The sequence below is a fragment of the Coccinella septempunctata genome, chromosome 4 (genome assembly GCF_907165205.1).
Source record: "Coccinella septempunctata chromosome 4, icCocSept1.1, whole genome shotgun sequence".
Lineage (NCBI taxonomy): Eukaryota > Metazoa > Arthropoda > Insecta > Coleoptera > Coccinellidae > Coccinella > Coccinella septempunctata.
The window spans coordinates 29,016,468-29,035,188 of record NC_058192.1 but is presented as its reverse complement, the minus strand read 5'-3'; the positions used below and the strand labels follow the sequence as shown (position 1 = coordinate 29,035,188).

Below are 18,721 nucleotides of genomic sequence, written 5' to 3'. Positions count from 1 at the left end.
TTTATTCAATTCCCTGTAAAACCTGTGATCTTGAATACATTGGAACGACAAAACAAAAGTTGAAAAACAGAATTTCCGCACATAAGAGTACGACTAATCCTAAGACGAATAAGGCAGAAAGTACCGCTTTAGCCGAACATGTTTTGAAACTAGGCCACGCAATGGATTTTGAGAGGACTAGCATTCTATATAAAGAAAAAATAAAGAACAAAAGAGAAATAGCAGAAAAAAATTTTATAAAACGAGAAATGGATTCAATGAATAGGATAACAGACTGTGCGAATTTCAGTAATTTCTTTATAGACTTGAGAATGGCTAAAACCAATAGCCGAAACGTTGTCATTGATGAATAGAAATAAAGAGTAGTTCACTGAATTTCGGTCACCTATACCCAATAACCAAATATATATTATTCAAACACAATTTCGTCAAATTATATTTGAGGCGATTCAAGAATTATGTGAATTGTAATTATTCTGTTATGCAACAATTTTTTATGAAAGGCCACAATAAACATAGAAATAAATTGTTTTATTATTCAAAAAATAATTTTTACAGTTAGGTATATAAGATTGAACCAATAATGAGTTTATGAACATAGTCATCAACATATTTATCAAACTCAAGTTAACAAATTCAGTATATCTATATACAAACAGGATAAAATATTCAAGTAAGTACTTACATGGACAAAAATAAATAAGTTAAAATAATAAAATATCTGCATTTCATTACTATAAAGAATTTATATACCTCCGCAGTTCTTCCTGTGTGTCGAATATCATAACGTGAAAAGGAGACCCAGGAACCAGCTCGCCAGCCCATTTGACCTCCACCCTGTAATCTCCTGGTTCTGTAGGATCGAACTGGAAAAATTAAAAAGATTCACAAACGCTCATATTGTAAGAGAAGGGAACTGAAAGGACAACTGCAATAGTTATTTGTGCAACCAGTTTGTAAAAGCATTATTTTTCGTAATGAGCGTATTTGCAAGATTGCAAGGCTCGCTCGGAGATTCCTTTAAAATCGTCTTGTGACGGAAATTATTCAATTTTTCACTCGTGCAGGCAAGTAGCACTTACCGCACTTGATAGGAAAATAACTTTTGTAACAACCTGGTGAAGCTACAGTGTAGCTTGTAAAATTATCAAAATATTTTTTGGAAGTTGTCGTTTAATTTCACTTAATTCTAAATGAACTTCCATCAAGTAGCGACCGAATAAATCTAACTTGGAATTTACTCTATGATTTTCGGCACAAAATTTGGAACATTAACGTATATTCTGAATTCTGAAGATTAGTTTACATAATTCTGTCTATGCATCAATCATATTCCCATATTGTTTATATCATTGAAACAGTTCGAACAGAAAGTAATTCAGAATTCCACCTACCTATATTGAATCCTAAGGGGTGAAAAAAATTAAAATTCACCATAGTGAATTTTAATGCGCTTTCGATTATACAAATATAATCGAAAGCGCATGGTTTTTGAGAACGGAATTGACAGTTGTTGATTTATTGCATCTTTATCTATTGGGATTCAGTAAAACTTCCAAAACATTAAAAATCATAAAAATCTCGAAATGAGACAATTTTGACGCTTCATCATTTATAAAGAATATATATCTAACGTTCCTGTTCGAAAAATATCAAAATTTCAAATAGCTTCTGTTCTCCAGAAACTTCTAATGGGCCCTCTAAGTTGGAACAATACGTTGTTCTGTTGAATATTAGTTTATTTACCTTACAAAGTATGGTTCTGTCCTTTTGGCTTTCTCGTTGCATTTCTACTCTGAATGCTCCTTTCGGTCCTCTTACCCTAACCGTGAGTTGTCCTGCACCTGCTCCTCTCGTATCACAGATAAATCTTGATTGGAAAGTAGCTAGAACACCATGCTCTATTCCAGGGCCATAAACTCTTACCTTTGCATCAGAAAAAAATAAAAATTAGATATTTAGTCTTTCTCACGACTGGTGATTGAAATATGTTTCTTGAGGTAGCATTCGGTTGCTAGCGACCACAAAAGGAGACCGAGCTCTAACAGCCCAGTGACCATGGTCACCTGTCACGGTAGCGGCCCACAGACGAACAACATGATTCTGGTCAACCAAGTTGGCTATCTGGGCTGCTATTCTCGAGCATTCGCAATATATGCGATCGTACGCATCGTTGTGATATTTTTAACAGCAAATAGCAGAGTTTTCCAGAGTTTCACCAAAGCATTGTGTTTAGCTCATATGAGAGCAATCTATGCTTTGGTGAAACTCTGGAAAACTCTGCTATTTGCTGTTAAAAACATCACAACGTTTTCCGATGCGTACGATCATATATTGCGAATGCTCGAGAATAACAGCCCTGTCGTGTTGACCAGAGATTGTGCAGTTAGACATTTGAGTATTCAATCCTCAATACTCAATGGTTAGACTCTATAACCTTTGGTGTTGGCAACAATGTTGTTCGTCAGTGGGAAAGACCAACGAGGCTGGAAGGCAGTCCGAAACTTTCGCAATAATATGTTATTTTTCTCAGCTCGCAGAAGAGCCAACAGGAATTTCCGACCATCCAGGAGTTGCAATATACTGGATTTATTTTTAACAACTAAACTGCTACAGCCTTGCTATTTAGGCTCTATATTGTATGATTCGGCAGTTACGGGTACTTTCAAATTATGCCAAACTGAAAAAGATTCTACTGTTTTCAATTTAGCAACCAATAAACAGTAGAATGGTTGATTCGCCAATAGGAGGTAACTGAAGAAATTTGGTCTCATTTAAGTGAAAAATCTGCTTCAGAAATAAGTCAAAAATTTTTAGTAAAATCCAACGGCCAAAAATCTTCAATCTTAATAAGAGAGTAATGAAAAATTAGACATTTAAACCCACTATTTGAATTTGAGTTGTGGTATTTTTATCATTAAGGCCCGTTTGCAACAATCCCCCTTAAAAAGAGTACTTAACTAAGTAGCAGTTGCACGACTGTGACTTAACAGAATCTTATGTAAGGGGCACTTAAGTTTTTATATCTAGAGCTATTTCAGTTTTTTATTTTGGTGCAAGTTCATCCTAGTCCAATAAAGCCATTTCATTAGTTGGCCGGTTGCCGATGATCGTTGTCATTTCATTAACCTAACTTTATTGTCCTGTCAGTCAGTGTCAAGGATTATGATATTATCAAAGAGTACCAACTTTTTGTTGTTGAATTAGCATTAATATTGATAAAGATAATGATTGTCAAATAAAAGGTACCCAAGTTCATATAAATACAACACTTTCTTTGTAAGGTCTTTTGTAAGGTGTGAATTTGTTTTACTAATGTTGAAGAGGAACGTGAAGAAAATGTCCTTATTGCCCTTGTTAGTACAAATACGCTGAATGACTGCCAAACAAGTGGTGGTAATTTACGAAGGGCAATCAACTTCTCAACAGAAGAAAAGAGTTTGTTGCTAACTATAGCATGATTTGTGACACCAAATTGAAAATTAAAAAAGACTGATGGTATTGCAATAAAGGAAAAAGAAAAGGCTTGGTATACAGTAATGAATTCATTCAATTTTCAAAATCCATCAAGAATGGGAAGTTCTGCAGTCAGTTCAATAAATTATTTTAGGTTAGAATCCTGCCCTTAAATGCCTAAGTGGTCATTACAGGAGCGCTTAAATTTGAGGCTAGCTTTAGACATTTAAATGTCACTTAACAGTTGGTGCAACGTAATTTAAGTTAAGGTATCATTTTAAGGAACACTTAACAGTAAGTGCGTTTGGTGCAAATGGGTCTCAAATGACAAGAAAAAGTTTAGATGAAGTAAGTAATTATTGTGAAAGCGTATATCAGTCACCAGGAACCTCAGTTTATATACAATTTATTCAAATAGCTACGTTTCGAGACTTTTTTCCTCTTCCTCAGGCTATGAATATTAGATAAATGGATTTATTCCTTTGAAACATTGTTCAAAATCGTGGTTGTCAATAAATACTACAATAAACATCTCTGGGGGACAACAATCTTTTTGACGTATATCAATATCAGAGATGTTTATTGTAGTATTTATTGACAACCACGATTTTGAACAATGTTTCAAAGGAATAAATCCATTTATCTAATATTCATAGCCTGAGGAAGAGACTAAAAGTCTCGAAACGTAGCTATTTGAATAAATTGTATATAAACTGAGGTTCCTGGTGACTGATATACCCTTTCACAACATATGAAGACCAAGCAAACCTAAGAAGCCAACTTATGAATAATTACTTGAATGCTATTGAAAAATGATTGCAATAAAGCTAAAAAAGGAAGTAATAAGTCAACAGAAATTAAATGAAACACTCAGCTGAAGTTATAGGTACTACACAATACTGAACTTTTTTGATATACTTCTTACCTTGCTAGCATCAGGAGCACCGGAAACCCTCAGAGTAAAAGGCGAACCAGGAACATGTTGTCCGGCGTATTTTATAGTCAATTCGTGTCGTCCTGGCTCTTGCGGTTTAACGTTCAATGTAAACGTGGCGTCCCCATGATCGTAAAGTTCACAATAAGCAACTTTTCTGGGTCCCGAACAGTGGGCAGTAAGTTCACCTGGACCAGCTCTTCGGGTATCTATCCATGATCTTATTTCCCTCCCAACAACGCCTTGCCTCAATCCTTCACCTGAGCATAATACCTGCAATCGACATTCCTAAATTCATGAAGACAATTTGTCAATATTGCGCTCGACAATAAGCCTACACGCGACAAAGATTCATTCATTGTGGTATCCCGCTACCGTTAATAAATATACAAAAAAAAAAAACGGTGCGAGCAGACTTATAACTTCTTAGGACTAATTGCGACTGTGTGTCGGGCATGGATAGTCAGTATAGTCACCAACCAGATCTGGCCGCCGCTGTATCCTTCTCGATTCTCCATTATAACTGTGTACCAACGACTTCCACTATGACATGTCTAACAGTCTAACGCTAGTTGTTCCCAGTTATGATTGGCATTAACTGATTTTAGGGATTGATGTAGTAAATCCTAGCTATTTTGGGGAGTCTTGTATCTTGCATCCTCAGATATGGCCGCTCCATCGGGCCCTCGTTACTTAAGTAACGAATCTCAATTGTTGTACAACTCGCGCGTTGCAAGACTTCTGCATTCGAAACTTTGTCTGATGTGCATTATTTGGCTCAGATGACGTTGTTGCGTTTCTTCAAACTGTTTAAAATGTCGCCTGTAAGGCGTCCAGCTTTCGCTTCCGTAAAGAAGCGTTGAGAGGACCACTGCTTTGTAAACAGCTGTCTTAGTCTTCAGATAGAGGTCATGATTTTGAAGCACTCTGTCCTTTATCTTCCGGTATACCCGTGATGGCGAATAGGGAATACTCCTTCTGACGAAAATGATGTATTTTTTATGAAATATCTTTGAAACGTCACATTTTGAAATAACCATTTCAACCGTTTCCAAAAAAAAATAAAAATATTTTAAGCACTCAAAAATGAAAAATAAAAATGGGTATTTAAAGTTCAAAGCGTTTCATCTCGATTGCACAAGTTGGCAACATCGACTGAAATATACCTTGATAATAAAGGACAACAAATGCATTATCTTGATGAGATAGACAAAGATGGCTGTCTATGAATACTGCGACGAACGAGGAAGGTCGTAAAATTTTATGGAATTTTTATGGCCGGTTGCAGTTGAAGCTCGCCAGTAAGTACGCGCCTGTAGATCAACAGCTGTTATTTTATAAACAAGCTGATCGGACATTGTTCTTTTCATTGTCTTGTATGTGCTGTTGCCAAATGGTTAACTCCGCACAAAGCGATTTAAATTTGAAAACCCCATTTTTGAAGGATGATTTTGAATAGTTTCCGCGGTGAATTTGAAAAAATCATGAATGAAACTCCTAATTATTCAGTTTAAACTTATAACCCAAATTGAGGAGAATTCCCCATTGATACGACTGTGTATTTCCGTGTCTAGATTAGCCCTAGTATTCATGAAGCTTCCAAAGTATTTCAACTGCTCGACCTGTTCTGATAACTGTTTGAAGTCTTTCTGGCGGACTTACCAGGATTTTGATTTTGCTGTTATTGAGGCGCTTCAGGTTAAATAGGCCTCCATCAGATCTGAATCTTATTCCAACACCTCTTACAGGCATACTCATGTCAGCAATTATCTAGACAGCTATGGCGAAAATATTGAACAGTAAAGGCACTAACACGCAGCCTTGTTTTATTCCAGAGTTGGTTAAGAAATGGGCGGATACAAATACAGCGACTTACCACTATTCTAAATTCAGTCTGCATTCAGCTCTGAAATTCATTAAGATTCCAACTTTCAGTTCTGAATTAATTCAGCATATAGTGCAAGCGGCTCTAAAAGAGTATACATATGGCTTAAAATAGTTTAGCAGTTCATTTTGTTGTAATACACTCGTACGCCTGATTTGATTTCTCGTGCTCGACGAGTCTTTCACACGCGCTCAACGTTTCCACACTTATACCCGCACCGCATACGACAAAATCGATTGACGGACGATTTTAGTCGCATATGACATCTACGGTGGTCGTCAGCCATGTTTTTCTATATTAAGTATAATTTGTTTGTTGTATCAGCTTTGCGGTAAAATTTAATGTTTTCGAATTTTAATTCAAATTATAAACTGTTGAGCATACTTTTTGTTTTGAGTTGAGAATGCGACAAAATGTCATATATTTGTGTGCATGGAGGGCTTAAAATGTGAAAATAATGTGTTCAAATTGATGTTTGAATTTGAAGCCCTAACCACTCGAAGATTTTGACCGGAAGCTTCAAGACATAGAATTCTTTTCGAAAGCACAGTAAGTTGATTTTTCATTTCAAGCTTCTTTGAATTTTGAATCGTTGTTTACGGTGATGGAAACACACATCATACCACACATAGAAAAATGCTTATAGAATATAGAATGAATTATATTTCCCAGATCGACTGAAGACAGAATCTGTAATGTTGTTAGGTTTGATTCAAGTCACAAATCTGAATTTTGTTGGAACGAAAAATTTACATGTAAGTGGGAGCGCCCACCAAAGTAGCGTAGCACTGACATGGCAAAGGCGATGCATTATTTTCCGATATGAAATGAGGACGACATATTTTATGCAACCGATACTTCATTCAGTTGTGCGATATCTGAAAATTATGCATCGCCTTTGTCATGTGCTCTATGCCAGTGCTACGCTACTTTGGTGGGCGCTCCCCCTAAGGGTGCGGAGACGACGCGTGGTCAAAGATATGACCATAATATTGAGATTATATTCAACTGGGAAGGGCTGCTTTAATTTTAATGTCCCTTAGTTCATCTCGCACTTCCTGAGATTCTGGTTAAAATGACTCCAAGTGATTACGAAACCTATAAACAACGTGTGCTGAAAAAATACGTCGTCTTTGGAATTTGAAAATTGATACTTACTGCTTTCACGTAAGTGGGTGCGCCCACCAAAGTAGCGTAGCACTGACATGGCACATACATGACAAAGGCGATTCATTATTTCCAAATATCGCACATCTGAGTGAAGTTTCAGTTATTATTTTGCATCGCCTTTTTCATGTATGTGCCATGTCAGTGATTCGCTACTTTGGTGGGCGCTTTCCCTAACGCTTAGCTTTTACTAAAACATTTTCTGTTTATCTTCCTCTGATGAAACTATTAAAGCAAGACTTTCACATTTTGCGTGAATCATTTGGAAATTGTCATATCGAAAGTTACGGTGGAGATAATAACGTCATCGGTATTTTTTTTTCAGATAATGTGTGTTGATAGTTATAAGCTGAAAGACACGTTTAGACACAAAATCTCAACCTCTGAGATTCCATAGCCTACTTGACGACAATTTTTTCTTGAGCACACGTTCTATAAAAAATGTGCCAAGAATTACCTTGGAGGCATCTGCTCCGCCTTTCGCTTCTACTATCAATGGACATCCCTTCACCGGCCTGCCTGCCCACAATACAGATAGCAGGTAATTGCCTGTTGCATTCAACGTGTAAGTTGCTCTCCATATCTTTTCTCCAGCTAATGAAATCATGACAGGTACCGGTATGTTGGTATCGGCCGCATGAAGCGTTACTTCTGGATTACCTGCAATAAACGGATTTCAGAATATGTCATTGAACAATATTTTAGCCATATTTCCGCGATTAGACGAGTGAAGCGACTTTAAGCGGTGCCATTCGAGCGAATAAGTCATGACTTCAGTCTTCTCTAAGAAGCTGTAAGCGAAACCTGGCGGTCTCTGGAGAATGCCTGTGTCGTCGCGGAAAGAGGTGAAGGAGAAGGGATAATATATTGTTTATCTGTATTGATTGAATTTGATTTGAATTTCTACTAGGAAAGAGTATTTTTACTGCCAATATTGCACTTTCTGCTTTATCATTTATTTTTTAAGTACCTAATGGTCGAAAAATAGAAACTGAAACATTCACAATTCGATTCGCTGCCTAATGACAAAGACAGATGACTCAACCATCAGCGATAAATTCCTTGATGGCAAACCTTATGTCGTGAAATGAAAATATCAATGAGTCGATGTTTTCAATTAAGCCGAGAAAATTTTTTCCCTAAGTCCGATGAGAAAAGACTATATTATTGATGCGCAACTAAGTTTCCGCTGTTTTTTTGATGAAAATGCAAATTTATTATGAAAAAAATGTTACAAATGAATCATTCAAAGTATTGCCTAACAACAAGCTTTTTCCCATCTTTCTGGTAGAGCTCAAATACCGCTACGGTAAAAGGGAATCAAGCCATTTTTGGATGTCTTTATATTTATGACTTGTGAAAGCACCAACTTGTTTTGCAATATCACCAATAAAGCAAATCGAATATCAGTTGAACTGCTGATGAGCCAGACCATAATATGCCATCGACCGGAATAAGTAATAATCTGGCGCAATATCTGGGGAATACGGCGGGTGGGGTAGTACGTCCCAGTTGAAGCTATGTGAAGCTGGTGGGGTACCAGGTACCAAATGCGAATTTTGAAACAAAAATTTCAAAGTCGTTTGTCCATCGTAGGTACATATTTGTCCATGAGAGAGAGGAAGAAGAAGTTTTTTCGGTGCAGTTCCTGAGCAGCACTCCCAAATTGCGAAAACGTATTCTTAATGGTAGAAATTTTTTGTCCAACATTAGCCCACTTTTGTCGACCCAATTATTTAATTTGTCCACCAACAGAACCATGAGATAACGATCTTTGAAATTTAATAATATAATGAGTTTTTGAACCGCGACACGTGTTTCGCTATCACAATAGCAACTTCAGTTGCGTGAAGGTGAACTGAAATATTTAGTACCGAAACAAAAATTAATAAGCAAGCATTTGACCCTACTCCTAAAAATTTGGGGGGTTTGTGACGAAGATATATTTTTTTTAATGAAAAATGCACCCCCGTCTCAGAGAAGTTCTTTCGTTTTGGATAATTTTCATTTAATTTTAATTCTTGAGAAGAAATTCGGTTTTCAATTCAGGATTCCGACACCGTTCGTAACTGTTAACAGTCCGCACCGTTTTTATTCAATTTTTAGTTCTAAAACAGTGGTTCTTAACCTTTTAGTGATCAGGGACCATTTGACAAAATTGTTGTCTTGTCACGGACATTGAACTTTCTTTAGTTCAATGGTCACGGACCACCAACTGTTCCGAGGTAATATTAAGTTCGTAAATGTCAATTTTTGTAAATGAATAAACAAGGTTGTTGTAGTTATAAATTTGAATGAACGGGCTCGACTTCGATTTATGCCCCACCTCAGATTTTGATGATTATTTTTTTATAGATAGAATTTTTCATGAGGAATCGAATGGTAGTAATCTCAATCTGCGGAAATTTATAGTTCATTAGCTATGATTTTTCGAAATGTTCGTTAAATTCACTCAATTGTGACATTTGAATGTTTGTTCACTGTAATTCTCGATTAATTCGAATGTTTTTCTCAACAGAACTTAACCAATTGGGATTTTGAGGTTATTCATTGGAAGAAATGTGAATAATTGATCAATTTTGGCTAAAAATTGAACTGAATTATTTTGAGGTTAGGTTAGGTTGGGTTAGGACAGTGAAAAAACAATTTCATACATGAAAGTATCATTTTGGCGATTTAAATTTAAGTTTAAAGGACCGAAAAGTAAAAATATAATCTTTCATGATAATATAATGATATAGCACGTATTTTGATGAAATTCTCGAAAAATCGTTTCTCTCAAATTAAAAGTTTGCCGGGATTGATAGTTGTACGAATAGATTTTGTATCTTCTCTTGCATCCAGGAAAAAATCGGCAAAAAAATCTGATGCAGGCACTTTGTCGAATTCGAGAAAAAGCACTTTACAAAAATTTCAAAAAATTATAACTGCCGAACTATAAGTTTCCACAGATTGAAATACCATTAGATTCCTTATAAAAAATTCCATCTATAAAAAATAATTATTAAAATTTGAGGTGGGGCATAAATCGAAGTTTTACCAGAAGGGTACTTCATTATTTCAATGCGAGTTTTTTCACTGCATACTCTTCACCAATTTATGAATCCTTGGTTCAGTGCTAGGTACTTAATGCCAAACTGGCATGTCGGCACTGGCATCCAACCGATTTTGATGCTTGTTCTTAATTACCAGTACCAGTGTCGATGAAAAGAGAGAGCATTGGGGTCTAGTCTCCCCATTTTTTTCTATTGAAGAAACCCAGTTCAATATACTTTCGTTTTGGTGGCATTTTTCTAAAAAACTAATATAAAATAATTGTTATCAATAAGTGCTTTTCAGTCTTGTTCAACCCTATGTCCTGTCGGATGGCTTCGCGGACCACTTCGGGTGCTTCCAGGGACCACCAGTGGTCCGCGGACCACCGGTTAAGAACCAGTGTTCTAAAAGAACGATGTCGGACCGTGAAAAACCTCCTGAATTGAGAGATAACCGAGTTTTTTCCGATAAACAGATCTTCATCGACGCGAATATTACCGATTTTTGACATCTGAGGCACATCCCGGCCGATATGAAATCAGATGTGCCCCCGCTGATCAATTAATTGGTATAATTCGTTGAATGAGATAAGTTCGCAATTCATCATCATCATCATTGCTGTATCCCGTTACCGGGAATGAATCTACAAAAAGAAGAAGAAGAAAAAAAAAAAAAAAAAAAAAAAAAAAGTTCGCAATTAATTTCGCATAGTCCGCCGCTTGAATTAAATTGATATAGTTCGCCGCCTGAATAAGAATTGGTACGATTCGCAGCGAATTGAATGCGTGTGCAGTTTTTCTTCGCCGCCGAACAGTTATATTCGTCGTACAGTTTTTAGTGTCGACGGGCCGTCAGGAACCAGACAGACCATCCAAAACCATCATCCGTTACCGAGTTAAGAGGTGAGATAGCCTTCTGTACTTCATTTGGGAACCTCAGTTCCAACCTGTTGTCTAACCTTACCCTTTTCCCCTTCACTGCGTTGGGGGAAGTTTCTGGCCGGCGTGCAAACACGTCAGAAGCGGAAACCAGCGTGGCAACCAGCTTGTGCAACCCTTTACCCTACCTCTGCGTTGGGGGAAGTTTCTGGCCGGAGTCTAACTCCGTCAGAGGCGGAAACTAACGTGGTCATCCGGTGTACACCCTTTACCCGGTTTCCTTTCTCCGCGTTGGGGGAAATCTCTGGATTAAACCCGCGTGGTCATCCAGCTTGTATCCTTTCTCTTTATCGGTGCTGTAAGTTACTTACAGTCCCGTAGTTTGGAACTGAGCCCCAGTTACCTTGCCCGCTCAGGGTTCTTTGGTTCTGGCTGGCGACCGAGTCTATAACATCCGCGATACGTTTGAGATCGGATCCCCCCTTTTTATTTATTTATTTTATTTATTTATTTCATCAATCAGGAATCCCAACAGGAGAACCCAATTACAGGGATTCACCAAATAATAGGTACATTAGAAAAAATTATGTGAACTTAATTCTAACAATCCACATTGAACTTAATCCTAACAACTACATATTTACAAAATCTCGACAAAAGGAAAAAAAAGCAAAATTACACTCAATAATTCCTACATAAATATTCATACAATTTCCTCCTAAAAACGGACAATGATGTACTGAATATATCAACGCTCTGAAGGTGACAGTTATAAAATCGCATCAACCTCAAAAAAACCGATTGGTAAAACAAAGATGTACGTGCTCTAGGTAGAAAAAAGAGGTTTCTGCGACGACCAGAAAAAACTTTCCGTCCGTTTCATTCCGCGAATCCACCATTTTGTGTAATTGTATATGATCCCGAGGGAAACCTCCTGTAAAGTAGACTCTTATTCTATTGTATTACGATTTTCACTCGACCGAAACGATAATAATTGTGCCGATTGTATTTCTTACCACGAGACAACAAATAAAATTGTGGTATCCGATTCTGATTTTAACTGGTTATCGCTGACACCCCAGATAACACCGAATCTTGTCTTCGGCTTGGAGCTACCAGGGAAGGTTTGCTATTTTCCCTTTAAAGAATAGCTGGCGCTCGAGATACCGGAGAAAAAGGCGTTACAGGTTAATGACAGTTTTCGAAACATTCGGAGCAATAGGTCAGGAAAAAATCAGACTGGAAGTAATAATGATAATTTCCGAAAACATTAAAACAATTACAAGGTATGCTATCGAAAACTATCATCTATTCCTAGTTTTCATTTTTCCTTTCTTTTTAAATTCAAATTTTATGTCGTGATTCAAAAACTTATTTTGTGAAAATCGTATAACCTGTTCTAAGTTCAATTATGGATTTTCATAAAGTCTCGGCCACATCAATTCAATAACGATAACTTAGTTGCGCAGCTAATTGGCTGGATTTGTTACATCCAGCGGTAGAGCTTCGAAAATTCGATGAGAACCAAGAGAACTGAATCTGCCTATATCTGCGATTTTCACGAGGGTCAATGTGCTAATTAATTTTCCGAATAAGAAGTTTTCAAGTGATTATTTAAAAAAAATTCTGTCTGTGTAAAACTCTGATACAGGCTCCGAAAAGTTACGTTCAGTACATTGTTCCAAACTTCAATAATATCTGTTGATAACTTTGTTTCGAAAAAACAAATTCTTCTAACGCAGAAGCATTTTCTCCAAATAGTTTCCTGTTATCATTCTAAAAATTTATTACCTGTGAAAAAGTCTGACGGAGGTTCCGAAAAGTTAATTTGAGTTACGTTGTTCCAAACTCCAATAATATCTGTTTGTACTGTTTGTAACATTGTTTTGGAAAAATACTTGTTCTGACAATACTTCATGACTTCTAACGCAGAAGCATTTTCTACGCACAGTTTTTTGTTATCCATTCAGATGTTGGAGAGAAAAAAGTTTCAAGAAAATTATCACAAGATACCTATTGCAGAAAAAACTATTATGAATTAGATATTTTCAAAGGAGCTTTAGAAACATGTCTGTCTTATTAACCGTTTGCAGGAGAAATAATCTTTGATTTTCAATATTTCTAATTAGCCACAGAAGCCACCAATTTCCTTTTATCTTGCACCTATATCGAATGAATTTTAAGACTCACCACTACTAGATTTGGATCCATCAATGGTAAACACTGCTGGTTCACCACACTGAGCTTGAGCTAATCCTCTTCCCGTCAGAACCACTTGATCACCCAAACAAATGACACCTTTCGGCGCGTCCGGGAGTGGTATATCTTCGAATTGTACGTCCAAATCATGTTCTCCAGTGTTGAAACCTTCTCCTGATATATCAAATCTATATCTTGTTCCGGATTTTTCTCCTGTCATTTTTCGACCGTCTATTTTCAATTCGAGGTTACCGGGACCTGCGTTTGTTATATCGAAGGCAATTTTAGTTGGTAGTCTTATTCTCCCGTTTTCATCTAAATATTGATCCCACCCCCCAATCACCCTCACTGCTGAGGGATTTATTATCTTGGGTCTGAAGGGTGATCCGGCGAGCTGAAATAGTTCAATTCAAATTAAAAACTTGAAATTTTTATCCGATGTGTACTGAGAGCCGATCGCTTCGAACATTTTCTTCAAACAAATAATGGTGTCCGTTTGTAACAGCCGAGAATTCTCTAGAGAATTAACTCGAGAATTCATGCGCCGTGAATTCCTTATACCGTTACATACGCACTTTCGCTAGAATTCACTGTTCAGTTGCATACAAAATAATCTCTGCCGTTTTCTTGGTAGAGAATACTCCAGAGAATTCTCGGCTGTTACAAACGAGCTTTATAATACATGACAAAGGAAAAATTATCAAGCAATTGTACATAAAAAGTTTCGGACATAACACTCACATCATTAGCTCCAATACCAACTATGATATCATATATGCCAACCCACTTCGGAGTATAAGACACTATGTATTCTCCTGGTTTCGGACTTTGAATATGCGCTTCGATGATACCCTCAACGGCTTCAACTTGTATTCTTGGCTGAACGGGAGACGTTATGGTGAAAGAAGTCCTTTCACCAACTAAGCCTTTCTCCAGGCCTCTCCCGACCGCTCTAGGTGGTGGTGTTGGCCCCACGGGTCCCACGCCTAATGCTAGTGGAGAACCTCTCACCGGAAAACCGCCATAAGAAACGGTGACCTGATAGAGTCCAGGTATTGACGGAAGGAAAGAGATTTGGGTTATATCATCCTCAAGTTCCATTTTTGTTACAGGTAAAAATAACCCAGTTGGGTTTGTGACCTGAACATCTAATTCTGCATCCCCGGCCTTCTTTGTTGATACTAAGAAAAAAAAGTTATTTCAATCCACCAATTGAAATTTATATAGACTTACTGTTGAATTGCACGGCTTCCCCTACGTTCCCTTGCGTATGAGGTATATCGGTTATTTTAACTGCTTCTAAATCAAAAGCTTGGCAAGTGAATGGACTTCCATTGAGTGATTTGGCTTGATGTAAAACTTCGATTTTGTTCGGTCCACTTTCACGGGCTGTGAATTCAGCTTGTAGTTTTCCCGTTTTTGTTTGGTAACATCTCACAGGTACAGCAGAGCCGTTCGGTCCGCTAATAACCACATCGAATTCTCTGGCCATACGACCAAGTGTGTCGATATTGAACTGAGTTACTTTGCCCACTCTAGCTTGATATAAGCCAATACCGCCAGCCCATGGCTCTGTACCAGGTCCTTTGACAGGAATCTCTATTACGTTGAATTTGGGTATATCATTGAAGAAGAGAGCAACTCTATGCGGAGCTGAACACATTGGATGAAATACAATTTCCCAAATATTAGAATTATTTTCGGATTGCCTAACACTGTGAGCAACGTCTCGATTAGCGACTTTTACATTAGCTGTCAGTTTTCCTACTCCTGCTTTGCTCATGTTCAATGCGATAACTGCTGGTCGATGACATACAGCTTCTGGTAGACCAATAACTTCAATTTTCGAGGTGTCGAACACATTTATTGAACGCGTTGCTACAATTTCGTGTCCTCGGTAGATCTGAACTCTGTATGTTCCAACTTGTGTTACAGTGAATTCTGCCTTTGAATTGTTCACCGTGTACTTGACGTGGTGATTATTCGGGTCAGATATTTCTAATTTGTGGTTTTCGGATGGCAAATCGATGAAAGCTATTGACCCGTTTTGTATCGATTGTGTAACTTCTACTACAGTACAGTGGAAAGGACTTCCAATAACAGACATTTCGTTGAAGGTTATATTAACAAAATGGTCCTCAGCAGTTTGTGGGACAAAAGTAACATCATAGAGGCCTCTCGCACAAGCAACAACTTCTGCTTTTATTGTAGTATTTTGTGTTGAGACCACAAGCTCGAGGGTTCCTTCTCCAGCTTGCGCAGCATCAACACTAAACGTTACAGGTTTTCCAACCTCAGCAGTCCCAATATCTCTTGCGTTGAGATCTGGTAATACTTTCGCTATAATTGAGGCTTTTCTTCCCGGTAGCCCGGATACTATAACTTTGTTAACATCGTATACATTGCAACTGAATGGTGAACCGATGACATGTTGATCATTGATGAGGATAGCAACAGAGTGACGTCCCACAACTTCAGGGATGAATTTGGCTATATATGAGTCCCCCATTGAAGTCAATTTAACCGGTATGATTTTACCAGTTGGCGCTGTGGTGATGACTTGAGGCTCAACACCTAAAAAGTATGAATTCATTCACATAAAATCATAAATTTTAAGCCGAAAACAATCGTCTAAATCTACACTTACCTGTTATTCCTTCTATTCTTATTTCTGCTGTATGACCAACTGCTGCCATCTCAATGCCAGACCCGGAAACTGGAATTCTTGGTTGAGTATTACCAGGTAAGACTTTGCAGTTGAAAGGTGAACCAGGAACAGGATGGCCATTGAATCTTTAATAGTATTAAGGTAAATTAAAAAGATACGAAGAATTATATTGAGAAAATTGTGAGAATTTCAAGCTGAATTTGGGAAGTTAATGAATGTAGAATGGATTACGTATATTACTGTTTCATTTGTACCTCACGCTAAGGGTATGTGTTGCAGCTTCTGTTGGTTTGAAATTGACTTTGAATCTGGCATTTCCTTCACTTTGAACAAAATTGGGCACATTCCTTCCAGCAACTGCTACGATAATTTCCAAATTACCAGCTCCTGCTTGCGAAGCATTTATACTAAAAGCTACAGGTTTTCCAACTACCCCATCGTTAATGTCTGTTACTGTGACTCTATTGGCATCATAAGCTTTTACTAGGAAAGGACTTCCTTCAACATGACCACCTGGTAATTTGACCTCCACACTGTGGTCACCAACATCAATAGGCGAAAAAGATATTTCAAACTTTCCTGGGTGGCCTGCTTGAGGTAATACCTAAAATACTCGATATCATCATACTGTAGCTTGATGAGGCTCCATTTTCTAACCTGAGCAGGTATCTGCCTTCGGGCAGGTCCTAATATTTCAACCGTTGGAGGATTTGAACTTTCAACTCCAAAGATGCATGTTTTCCCCACAGAAATTTTATCTAAAGTTTCTGGAGCTAAAACTCTTGCAGCAGGAGCAACAAGGCATTCGAATGGACTACCCGGTACATCCTGACCATTAAAACGAAGGTCTACAGAATGAGTTGTAGCTTCTCTTGGAGTAAAGGATATCGCATAGGTATGTGGACCTTGTGCTTGAGCGGAGGTAGGAACCCTGCCACCATTCACAGTTACTTCAAGGTTTCCAGGACCCGCTTGGCTGGTTTCAACTGAGAACATATGGAAATATGTACTTATTTAAAGATTTTAAATGAATAGACTACTCCCGCGCATTTTTCCTTAACTTCCCCCACTTATTTTAATTGCGAAAGTATCATTTTCCGAAACTGGTCCGGGAAAATGAACTTCTCTCAGACTTTTGTCGGAGAGTGATTCCATCCTGACCGGTGCGGTTCAAAAACTGGAATGAGTGACGAACAATGATGTGAGAGAGTGTTAGGAAAAATAGCGTCATCAATTAATGCGTTTCGCGTCGTTCGGAAATAGCCTTCAGGAAAGTAATCAGTTTGGCATTTCTTGGGAGAATTACTAACGAGTTGTTTCCATGCATGGATGCTAATATACAGGGTGTCAGTAAACAAATGCGAAGGACTTAGGGAAATGATTCCTCGATGAAAATAAGCAGGGGTAGTTCCTATAAAAAAATTTCTAAATCGACCTCCCTTTCCCGATACAGCCTTTGGAAGGCGATGGCGAAATGACAGTTTTCAATTTTTTTACGGGTTCTGAAATATACTGAGTCATAAAACTATACAAAATATGGAGCAGTAAGTAGATGTTACTCACACAATGTTTTTAGATCTCATAACTTCATTATTAGGGGTTTAAAATAACAACCCCTACTGATTTTCCTTCAAAAATTGTTTTTGTGGGATAGATTTCCGAAAAATAAAATTCTCTTATGGTTTCCCATTCAATTCTTGCAAAATTTCGATACAGTCGATACTTTTCTCGGAATAAATAGAAACTTACAAGCAGTTTTGATCACTGTTCATTCCATTTCATCGTATAAGTGTTCCATAGAATGACCTACCTACCCCTACATGTTGTTATTTCCAACCCCTAATAATAAAGTTATGAGATCTAAAAAAGAATGTGTGTGTAACATCTACTTAGTGCTTCATATTTTGTATAGTTTTATGACTATTTATGTGTTTTTTAGAACCCGTAAAAAAATTAAAAACTGTCAACTGGCCATCGCCTTCCAAAGGCTGTATCTGGGAAGGGTGGTCGATCTCGAAAAAAATTGATAGGAACTACCCCTGCTTATTTTCATCGAGGAATCATCTCCCTAGTTCCTTCGCATTTGTTTACAGACACCCTGTATAAGAAGGCGATTTTTGAACCCATTTAAGGAAAAGGCAAATATCGTTAATAACCGAACTCTTAAGGTACATACTCATACTCAATTAACATTGAATGTTAAACGAACTCGATAACTGCAGAAAAAACTTCCATACCCCAGTGACTTAGGCGATTTGATCCTGAAGTGAATTGTGTTTTATTTTTCGGCGTCAGTCGTATAAAATGGAAGGAACAAATTTGCTCAGAAATAAGGGAAAATTCTATTTTGAGAGAAAGCAGTGACGTACAACTTTTTGTTTCAAAAATATTCGATGCAAAACCCGTATCTGCGGAAGTCACTGCTAAAAATAATACTCACTTCCGGTATCGCAGCTAAGGAAGTTCAGTGCTGCTTGAGTACGCCTTGAAGCCCGTTT

The 18,721-nt window shown here is 37.6% G+C and overlaps 1 protein-coding gene across 2 annotated transcripts in view; it reads right to left on the bottom strand.

Moving 5' to 3' along the window:
* Positions 1-510: 510 nt before the first annotated feature.
* Positions 511-18,721, bottom strand: part of LOC123311881 (filamin-C) — a 190,048-nt gene continuing 171,837 nt past the window's right edge. For both annotated transcript variants that reach the window (XM_044895996.1, XM_044895997.1), the window contains 10 exons: positions 16,881-17,209; positions 16,478-16,827; positions 16,203-16,348; positions 14,789-16,129; positions 14,297-14,736; positions 13,547-13,949; positions 7,900-8,102; positions 4,382-4,663; positions 1,747-1,926; positions 511-866 (listed from right to left, as the gene is read on the bottom strand). In XM_044895996.1, coding sequence (XP_044751931.1) covers positions 735-866; positions 1,747-1,926; positions 4,382-4,663; positions 7,900-8,102; positions 13,547-13,949; positions 14,297-14,736; positions 14,789-16,129; positions 16,203-16,348; positions 16,478-16,827; positions 16,881-17,209 — 3,806 coding nt within the window. In that variant the 3' untranslated portion in view covers positions 511-734. The remainder of the gene's footprint in view (positions 867-1,746; positions 1,927-4,381; positions 4,664-7,899; positions 8,103-13,546; positions 13,950-14,296; positions 14,737-14,788; positions 16,130-16,202; positions 16,349-16,477; positions 16,828-16,880; positions 17,210-18,721) is intronic.